Source organism: Vanessa tameamea, chromosome 21, assembly GCF_037043105.1.
Source record: "Vanessa tameamea isolate UH-Manoa-2023 chromosome 21, ilVanTame1 primary haplotype, whole genome shotgun sequence".
In the NCBI taxonomy this organism is placed as follows: Eukaryota; Metazoa; Arthropoda; class Insecta; order Lepidoptera; family Nymphalidae; genus Vanessa; species Vanessa tameamea.
In genome coordinates, this window is record NC_087329.1 from 9,499,503 (window position 1) to 9,510,478 (window position 10,976).

Consider the following 10,976-nt stretch of genomic DNA (forward strand, 5'->3'; position numbering starts at 1 on the left):
TCTAAAATATTCAGCCGCATTTGGCGCGAATTTTTCGTTTATACGTTCATAACAAAATCACGTCATTTTAATTTTTATTTAATCACTTGAAACATTATTTTTAATAAAATAGTTGTAAACTAGACTGGGTTATTGAAATTAATGAGGAGTACATATTATTCAATATTTACTATTAATATATAAAATGAAACCATTGAATACAAACTGATTATTCGATACAACTCCAATTATTTACTTACAAAAAAATATCAACTGATGTCACAATACCTCGGCTAAATAAAAGTATAAAAAAAAAATCGTAGATTGTCTACGACTAACATCAAACACGAATCGCCATCGACTGATGCCAACACATTAAATAGTGGCGCCCCTGTGAGGTAGCGTTGCCAGCGTTAGCGCGGGAAAATATTTTTATCGCAAATCAGAGACAATTTTTTAATATTACTCAACGTTTCACACTATTATGAAATTTACTCCGAGTCCGAGTAAAAAAATACAAACATGGTCACATTTTCACAAAATATCGAGACTATTATTGTTTATGTACTTATAGACGAGTTTAACTCAATGAGTTTCAAATCTAAGTAGTATTATGTGATAACATACAAGATAAATCTTAATCAACATTCATTAAAAGTATCTACGAGAAATTAACATTAAAAAAAAATACTGAATATTCTCTTATATTCATTAAAACACAAAGTAAAGAATATTATCTTTAATTGAAGTAACAATTAACATAGTTTATAGTCACAGTAGGCTTAAAAGTAACTGTACAAAGGATCACTTAGGATTGTTAAAAAAAACTTATTAGTTAAGAAAAATCTTTAAAAACATTAGATCCATTTCTTCGTTGATATTTCTGAAACAAAGTTTTAAAGACAAAATAGTTTTTTTTAAATAAACTTTTTTAATAAAAAAAATAAGCAAAATCCTTCGCCTTACTATATTTTTTTGAGTGCAAAAATGTCACGATCGAAGGAAAAAACTAAAAAGTTTGATCAAAATTCAGTTCCATATGATATTTTTATAAATGACCGGGAGATGATGACACAAAATACTAGGTCATTTGTACCAGTGTGGCGGTTCCTCAGGGGTCTAATTACGTAAAGGCAAAAAGGAAAATGATGGTCACAGCGCTCGCAGCGGCGGCGCAACCGCGCGGGCATTGGTCGACGCGTCGGATAAATAACGAGTGTCGAACGATTTGTTCCACAAAAATGCTTGTATTTTCAGATAGACGAAAAAAAAGGATCTTCTCGGGCGTGACTTACAGCCCGCCATAGCGACGCGAATACATTAATTTTAAATAAAACAATTCAACCATTTGTACCCGGCTAATTTTTGCAGAGCTAATCATCGTCGAGTAGCCATTCACGAAAATCAGATTGCCATACTTTTCCGACAGTTCCCAATGGCCGCCATACCACTGCAAAGGAGTATTTTTTTTTTTTTTCGCCAACCGATTTGTACCACCCTGAAACTTTGCTATGACCATCATTTTCCTTTTTGCCTTTACGTAATTAGACCCCTGAAGAACCGCCATACTGGTACAAATGACCTAGTATTTTGTATAATCTACCGGTCTATTAGGTTTATTAAGAAAAATATTTATGTTTTAATCGAACCAAATCTATATAAATAAATTGTTTGTCAAATTTAATGTAATGAAATGAAAATTTTACCATATACTAATTATATGTACTTTTGGAACGAGTATTTCGAATAATAGATACTATGAAAATCGGGCCTAAGGTCGTATATAAAATGAAATTTTGATAAAAAAACAAACGCCCTAACAAATGATTGCATTATTATCTAATCGTTCCTCTCAAGGCATCCGATGTATGTAAAATAGAATAATTACTCACGCTGGGGCTTCCGTCAAACTTCTGATCTGACCGTCGTTTGAACGGAGGCCTCAATGGCGGCCGCATTGCTGTACTCCTAGGCGCGGTTCTGGTGTTGCCGTATGAATTTCTATCCCTCCAACTCATAAACTGTTTACTGTGATTATATCTTTTATCGTATTTTATTTCAGTCACCTGACTATTTGTATTTAGAGAATTTATTTTGTTGAGGTCTATCGTTCTTGTGAATTTTGTTTCAACGGAAGACTTGTTCTGTAAAAAAATTAAATACTAATTTATCTTATTATTTCATTCATTCAGTCGCAGAGCAGATAATTTAAATGCCTAATAATAATTTGTAATCATAAATTAGAATAAGATTTTTTTTTTCCAAATTATGCTTTCAAACAAAATATAAAAATAAATTAAAAAAGCATATTTATTGCATTGCATAATATTCCTTACCTGCGGTAATGTTACAACAATAGAAACTTCGTCGTTGGCTTACCATATTATCCAAATTAGTCGTATCCGGCGAGCATCTCACATCTTTATCGAGTTGCTTCGACCGTTCCACGTCGGAGTAGCAGCTGTCCAGAGCCGATTGACTTAACGCTTTATTTTTCAATGAAATAAATTCTTCGTAGAGTGAAATGTTTGAGGATAGCAGCTGCTGTTCTAAATGACCCGCCATGGAGTTGGAGTATATACTGACGTCGGTGTTCCTAACAATCTTCAGAAGCGCTCGCGCCAGTCCCTCGTCGTACGGCAAGATTACGAGTCGTTCCAAAACGTGTCCGGCGACATCTTCGCTGAAACTTCTCCCGATACGATACATTAAGTCGGTCAAATTTATAAAAACACTCTTGAATCTCGAAAAGTTCTGCGACTCCGCGATCGTACTTATAAAAATATCACACAAGAGCGTCGTGCTCGCTTTAATATTGAACGTCAGCAAGTCTTCGATGCTACTCAGATCCACCATGTTCAAGTACAACAGAACACACTCAACGACATCTACGATCAACGCCTTGTTGTTGTCTTTGATGATGAAGTCTAACGCGACTTCGACGACGATCTTGGATAGGTTCCTTTTGACGAACTCCTCGACGAAGCACATCCCGTACTTCTGGCGGAGGCTGGGCCAGTTGCGCATCAGCATGTACTCCTGGATGAGGGTCGCGTCGCTGTACACTTTCAACTTCATCTTAACGCTGTCGGTCCCGACTGGCACGTGGGGAAAGTTGCAGCCATTCTTTTTGCATTTCGAAATGAGATTATAGAAACAGACGCCTTTGAAAACGATACTTTTAACACCGGATATCGGTTTATACATGGAAGACATTAAAAGTTGATTCTGTGAGATCAATTTCGTGACACCGTTTTGTTTTCTAGAAATTTCTTCGACATCTTTCGATTGAATTTTAAATCTGTTCTCCGTCTCTACTAGGTTCTTATCATTCTCCTGTTCTCTGTTTACGGACGTGGAATCGGCACTTTGTTTTTCACAGACGAGAACCGACTCGTCTTCCGGATCCTTCAATTGTGCATTATTGGTAATTCTTGTAGGATGATATGCACTAGTTACAAGAGACGTAATCGTATTTTTGACTAATGATTCTGGAACATATTCTTCAATTTCTTTCGGACATTCGTTTCCACAAGATGCCGTGCTATTCCTTGCTGACGGTTCGATGCCAGTTATACTTTCCGCAAATAAGGATAAAGCGTCATCTTCGTCGTCTCCATCTAATGAAGCATAGTTGCAATCGTCCTCAGATTTATTTTCGACTGTATCCATTTCTTTGCAAGTCTTTCTTTGTACGATGACGTTAGAAAGAATTTTTATAGGCTCTTTAGGACTATTGAATTTATCTTCTATGGGTTTATGAGGTTCAGGTAAAGTAGTATTTTTATCAGTTTCATTCTCACGATCAGTTTCTATAACATTATTATCAGTCTTTTTAAATTCTGGTGGCTCTGGACTCGGATCGTCTTCAGATAAAATTCGCTTTATATTTTTACAATGAATAATAACATTCATTTCTTCTTTTAAAAAGTTATCGTGGTATATTTTACCTTGAATCTTCTCTATGTTTGTATTTATTTTGTCATCTGTGTAACCGATCCAGTTTATAATTTCTAAATCAAAATTTTTAAGTTTTGTAGATAGTTTTTCTAATGTATTACTAAGTTTATTGATAGCTGTCGATACATTTTGGCCTGAATTTGCTCGATCTGAACAAGAATCGGAGGAAGAAGAGGATAAATTAGGAGATTTGGGACATGGACACTCTACTTCATCTACGCAATGTTTTTCATTTGACTCTGTACAATGTGCATTTATAGTTTCCTTAGACACATCTTCATATTGTTCCGCTATTGTTTCTGTTGGGCCAACATTACTAACATTGTTGTTCTCCTCGCCTATTAATCTATGGTCAACATTTGTTAGCTTTATAATTGGGATCCTTTTATCGATGAGGAAGAAATCATTCGAACACACCGTGACACAGGTGGTTGTACTGCTGCTAGATATGTCTTTAGTCCACGATAGTTCGGACAAACTTGCTACTGAATTTCTTCTAACGTCGAGGATATCTTGTTTTTTAACATTTTCAATAGTCTCTATTCGTGACGTAACATTTTCTGTCGTAGTAGCTTCCGTTTGTGATTCTTTTGTATCATCGTCAGCTTTTTTACGCGTCCGCGGTCTACCCCTTGCGATATTACGATTAAGGGTCGCCTTCCTCCTGGGTGTCTTTGATTTTGTTGTATCGAGATTTTCCTCAGATGTTACATTGTTTTCAACTGTAAATGGGAGAATATTAAAAAAATTCAATGACATGTTACAATTGTATAAGAAAAACAAGTACCTAGATCTAGTTTTGGAACAGTTTTGTTTCGCCTTAGTTTAATAGGTTTTTTCGTTTCATTTTGACATAATACAGGCCCTGTTTCTGTAAAAATTATAGAATATGTATAAAAATTCAAAATCAAAAATCTTTATTAAATATAGAAGTGTTACAGTTGCTTATTTATAATCAAAAATCTACCACTGGTTCGGAAATTAATGCCTCGGACCTGAGGAGAGCCAGTGAAGAACTCAGCGGGATTTTTTTCTAATTTTTATTTTTATTTAATACTAGACACGTTTACAACTTACAATTGCAACGGAATTTTAGACTTAGCTAAAAAAATTTAACAATGGTGCTAATTCTCAAGACTTAAAAGGCATGCAATTCTTTTTATACCCTATATTATATAGTATATATATTATATAGTATATATATTATATAAGAAAAAGCAAAATAATGTCAAGTATCTTATGTAAGCAACATAAGAATTGTATCAATTATTATTCATTTCAGTTTTGGTACAAAGAATATCAACATCTCCAAAGCCAAGTAATACAATTATTTTATACATATGTAACTGAACTCCTTGCCACAAGTTATTTTTTGTATGTGTTTAAATGATACACTGTATGGTTCATATTGGACCTGGCAGGTGACGCCGAGAACGGATTTCAGAATTTTTTAAAAATATAAAATAGTAACTTAGGTCACCTGGACGCAGTCGGAACGGGCAGCTAGTATAATATATGGTCATAGTTCAGATTTAATTTTAATAATTCCTCAATTATAGTAGTGTACAAAATACAAGCCGTTCTGAGTCACCATCATCGTATACTCCATATAATATATAACATATACTTAGTATTTTTTTGATCTGGTTTGAAAGGTGGTTGAAAGTGACCCAGTGTAACTGTAGCACAAGACATACATCATCTTAGATCCCAAGATTGGTAATCCATTTGTGATATGAGGAATCTATACTAATATTGTAAATGTGATAGTAACTCTGTCTGTCTGTCTGTCGCTCATTAACTGCCAAACCAATTAACCAAATTTGACGAAATTTGGTTTAAAGCAAACTTGAATTTCAAGGAAGGTCATAGCCGAAGATTATCGAGTAGCACCACTCAATTGTCATAAAACCTCCATGTGTCACATGAAATTCTGCCATATATCAGTACCGTATGATGGAACTTCATGCTAGGCTCAGTGAGACATTTACGATCATCATTTACATCAAATAAATGTGATGTAGCTACATTTATATTTGTTTTGAACTGATATCTTACTTTGACTTGTATTATTATATAGACAAACCAAATCTAAACAATAATAAACACAAATTATACATGAAAATGATTATAAACTTGCCACCACACTGGCTCATGCACCCTTCAAACCGGAACACAACAATACAAAGTATTACTGTTTGGTGGTAGAATATCTGATGATTGGGTGGTACCTGCCCAGATGGGCTTGCAAAAGTCCTGTCACCTTAATACTATATGTTCTCATTTTAAGGTGAACGAGTTACATCAGAACTACAGGCACAAGGGACATAACATCTTAGCTCCCAACATAAGGGATAGTTAATATTTCTTAAAGTGCCAATGGTTGGTCCGTTCATCAGTATTTTCAGCCATGTTATCACTAAGATAAGGTGTTACTTAGCCTGTGTTAAGTCACAGTCATCTATCTCCATTCCAAATTTTATTCAAAACCAAAGTCATTTCGCATAAGTGCATGAATTTATATTATAAGGAGCGTGTCCCATAAACATATACATAAATAAAAATATAAAGTAATTTATTATTATTATAAATTTTAAATAAACAGATCAGTAAAGCAAAAGAAAAGCAACAATAAAAACATCACTAAAACTTTCGCTCGCTTATTATTGGACTGTGGTGCATCGATGTATAATTGTATTACAAGAAATAAGAAGACTTATAAATCTATAGTATTTTCCACTTGCAGGAGTATAGATACATATTCCACGTGATTAGCTAATAGCTCTGCTATATTATGCAATATAAACAGATATTGATTAAGTTATGTTTATTTATAACTCAAAACAATTTCACTTAAAGTATTATATTATATAATATGACCAAAATACTAGAAATAAAGAAAATTAACAGCCTATAAATGTCCCTTTACTGTGCTAAGGCCTCCTAACTGTTAGGAGTTTTGGAGCTTATTCCACCACCCTGGAAGATACACATGTGGCATAATTCCATTGACGACACATGAAGGTTAGGTTATTTTTAATCAAATCGCAATATTCATATAAGTTTTATAGTGATGTATATACAAACCAATGATATCTTTGGGCGAGTCACATTCTTCTATTACTTTCGATACATCTTCAAAAGTCTTGGGTGGAATACGACGTCTACCTGTCTTTTTTACTGGTTCCTCTTCACAGTTAACTGATTCTTTTTTTATAACTTTGTTATTTTTCAATGGAATCTTTCTCTTTAATACTGTCTTTTTTTTCGTATTTAATTTATCTTTCGGCTGTTTCAATATATTTAAAACTATTGCATCTGCTGGGTCCTTTAATTTTGTTTGTTTTTTGAATTGTCTTCCCACTACTACAAAGACGAAAATACTTTAATTTTAGGTTTTTAAGAAATACTATTAAAAAAGAAGTCACAGGGTCTAAAAATGTTGGTCCAACAAAAAGCATTAAGCAAAATTTAATTTAAATGAGATTTGCTTTTATTATAATGTCAGTACATCTGTACACAAGCATAAAGTTCTTTTCGTATTATTTTTTTTACACAATATCCATAAGAATGAATGTCCTCTCGTGGCAAATAAAGTGTCTGTTAAAGTTTTTTATAATATATATGATTGCTTACATTTTTGATAATTGTAAATATTCATATTATAGTATTTGGCTATTCCTTTTTATTCCAACAAGTATTCAATAAAGACTGCATGTATATACAGTTAAAACCAGTCAATTCCAAATTCACATATTAAGATTATATTCTATTAATATATTTGCATACATATTACAATATTTAGGAAATTTTCTTTTAAACATGATACTATAGGCCACATCAAATTGTTGTAAACAAAGCAAAAGTATAAAATTCCTACCTTCATTTGCCAGTATAATGTTGATATCATTCTTCTTTAAACTCACCAACCTGTCCTTCTGCTGGTCGTCATCTGAGACAACTTAAAAATTCAATAGAAGTTAATATTAATTATGAGAAAAATAGATATCAATTCATTAACACTCACATGATACATCTATATCCTGAATTTTCGTATTCTCTCCTGTTTCACTTAATGGTAAACATTTTTCTTTTCTCGTCCGTCGTCGCTTTACTTTTTCTTGGATAGTTTTATTAAATGTTTTAACAACTTTCTTTGGTGGCATATTATCAGATTGTTTTAATTTGAAAATTAGACTAGGGCATTTTACGATGTTTTTAATTTTCGTAGCTTTTAACAAGTACTGAACATTTATTCAAGGTTAGCAAATATAGTCGATTATGTTTACTATTCTTAAATTTCGCCAATTAAGCGAAACACAATTGTCAATAAGCAAAGAAAAATATATCATGTTCAATGTTCATGATCTTTAAATTTATGGGTGATTTACGAGCATAAAAATATCTGTGAAGTTGAACAGTTCCGAGATCGGACATCCTTTTAAACTTTCACAGATACAGTTTGAAAATTGACTTCGACTTTTTGAGATATTTAATTTAATCTACCCATATTGATTTAGATCTTATGAAACTATTCACAGAATTATCAATATTTAAAGAAATAAATTAGTTACAAGATCAAAACAACTGAGTCGTTTTAATATTATTTTATATTTCCGCTAACAACAAAAATAAGTAAAGTTAACCAACGTGTATGAGCACCTTAATATCTGTTTAATTCGTACTACAAATTATTAATTATTTTTCTATCTGTGGTAATAATCAGAACTTAAGATTGAGAAGGTCACTTAGGTTACTAATGTCAAAGTACATTGTTGAAAAAATCTTGTTCAACTGAGTTTCGCCGGCAATTTAGTTAAATAATAATCTGACAAAACATTACCAGAATGGCTGCAAAGTATAAAATTGTTATGATCCGCCATGGCGAGAGCGAATGGAATCAGAAAAATCTTTTTTGCGGGTGGTATGATGCTGACCTTAGTGACAAGGGTAAATTAAAATACCGATTTTACTATTATGTTAACAACTTTTCAAAAGTAATTTTATTTTTAAATATAAATCTTATCATAAATGTATTTAAAAAATTTGGACTATGTCATTGCTTTGTCCTAGTCATTTACACCTTCACATATTTTAGGAAAAAAATATTTTCCTTTTATTTATAAGCATTTTATCGTCTTATTTTCGAATAGGTCGTGAAGAAGCAGTGGCTGCTGGCAAGGCTTTAAAAGCTGAAGGTTACAAGTTTGATGTAGCCCATACATCAGTTCTTAAGCGAGCTCAGATTACTTTGAACAGTATTCTGCAAGAGATAGGTCAGACTGATATTCCAATAAACAAAACATGGCGTCTGAACGAGAGACACTATGGTGGACTTACTGGTCTCAATAAAGCTGAAACAGCTGCTAAATATGGTGAAGCTCAGGTATGTACAACAGCTATACCTTACTTGATTTGATATGTGTAAATATTTATTGCTAATAATAAAAGTATAATACATGATACTTTTATTATTCTCAACAGCCTAGAATATTCCTGTTAAAAGTAATTTCAATTCATACTATCTAAGTGTTATAGCAAAATATTAATCATAGGTACAAATTTGGCGCCGAAGCTTCGACATTCCTCCACCTGCAATGGAAAAAGATCATCAATACTATGACACCATTGTTAATGACCCCCGCTATGCTGGTGATCCGAAACCTGAGGAGTTCCCCATGTTTGAGAGCTTAAAGCTCACCATTGAAAGGACACTGCCTTATTGGAATAATGTTATTGTTCCTCAGGTAAGTTTTCTTTACTATATTGGATACTATTGTGTTATTGTTAAAATTTATACTTTACTAACCTGATGAAATTGCTTTTGGAATGTATCAGCTTATAGAGATATAAAAACCTTAATGATATGATCAACTAAACAAAATCTCAAAATTATTTTATTGAATAAATTAAGCAAATATAATATTATAAAATAAAAAAATAATAAAATATACAGATGATTGATAAATTAAATTAATAACAATTTATATGATTTTAGTTATATGTTACATTATTAATTTTCAGATTAAAGAGGGCAAGAAAATCATCATTGCCGCTCATGGCAACAGTCTTCGAGGCATTGTCAAGCATTTAGATGGTTAGTAAAAACTTTTTAGATAAGCTAAAACTTTTTTTACTATAAATATGGTTAAAATTATAATACATGTTACATAGGTACTGATATATATATATATATATTTTTTCTATTATCTGAATTATAGAGCCTTAAATTTGTATTCAAGTTTTGTTATGGTGCATTTGCCATTTACGCACATAATAAATTTACTTTCTGAATTGTAGATCTGTCTGATGCTGCCATTATGGAGTTGAATCTTCCAACTGGTATTCCATTTGTGTATGAATTGGATGAGAACATGAAGCCTGTTGACTCCATGGTGTTCCTCGGAGATGAAGAGACAGTTAAGAAGGCTATGGCAGCTGTAGCCGCTCAAGGAAAAGCCAAGTAAACATTAAACTGAATGTAATTACATAATTGATAATAGGAAATGTTTATTGTACACATAATGTGATTAATGAAACCTGCAAATGTAATAAAATTGAACAGCTACAAAATAATGCTATGTTAAAGTTCATTAAAATATTTAGGTGTTATCTTGTGTCTTGATGCTCGAGTAAAAAAACTTTTTTCTTTTTGTTATAATTCGTTAACTATTGAATCTCTTGGCGATGACTGTCATTGAATATAAAATTTATTTCCTTGGTATTAAAATTGGTCAAATTTGCTTTTTGTTTCTCAATGTAATATTAATATAATATGGATCATATTTGTGTGAAGAATTTTAATGGCTGGCCATATGCTAAGATGTTTCGTTACCAAGTAATTTATTAAGAAGCTATTTATTGATAGTGTGCTTATTTTATAATAAAAGTGTTATGAATATATAATTTTTTATTATTTTCAATCAAAATCCTCCTGCCCTTATCCCAATTTTATTTGGGGTCGGTGCAGCATGTCTTCTTCCATACGTCTCTGTCAGACGTCATCTCACAAGTAACTATCATTCCAGTCATATTGA

The 10,976-nt window shown here is 32.3% G+C and overlaps 3 protein-coding genes and 1 long non-coding RNA gene across 6 annotated transcripts in view; 1 reads left to right on the forward strand and 3 right to left on the reverse strand.

Annotated features, from left to right (window-relative positions):
- LOC135193918 (uncharacterized) overlaps nt 1-10,976 on the reverse strand; it is a 569,995-nt gene that overhangs the window by 39,266 nt on the left and 519,753 nt on the right. The gene's annotated exons all lie outside the window — the stretch shown is intronic.
- LOC113395575 (uncharacterized) overlaps nt 1-10,976 on the reverse strand; it is a 333,619-nt gene that overhangs the window by 10,951 nt on the left and 311,692 nt on the right. The gene's annotated exons all lie outside the window — the stretch shown is intronic.
- LOC113395671 (uncharacterized) lies at nt 704-8,424 on the reverse strand. 3 transcript variants are annotated; one of them, XM_064218243.1, is made up of 7 exons: nt 7,967-8,424; nt 7,820-7,891; nt 7,027-7,305; nt 4,727-4,810; nt 2,359-4,661; nt 1,872-2,123; nt 704-862 (listed from the first exon to the last, which is right to left on the reverse strand). In XM_064218243.1, the coding sequence occupies exons 1-7, from the start codon at nt 8,103-8,105 to the stop codon at nt 815-817; spliced, it is 3,177 nt and encodes a 1,058-aa protein (XP_064074313.1). In that variant the 5' UTR covers nt 8,106-8,424; the 3' UTR covers nt 704-814. The 3 variants fall into 3 exon arrangements, with proteins under 3 accessions (XP_064074313.1, XP_026489113.2, XP_064074314.1); XM_026633328.2 differs by having other exon boundaries at nt 7,820-7,900; XM_064218244.1 differs by lacking the exon at nt 4,727-4,810 and having other exon boundaries at nt 7,820-7,900.
- Nucleotides 8,675-10,838, forward strand: LOC113395673 (phosphoglycerate mutase 1). Its single transcript, XM_026633331.2, has 5 exons — nt 8,675-8,889; nt 9,093-9,325; nt 9,495-9,686; nt 9,964-10,036; nt 10,240-10,838. Exons 1-5 carry the CDS (start codon nt 8,787-8,789, stop codon nt 10,404-10,406), a joined length of 768 nt encoding a protein of 255 aa, XP_026489116.1. The 5' UTR covers nt 8,675-8,786; the 3' UTR covers nt 10,407-10,838.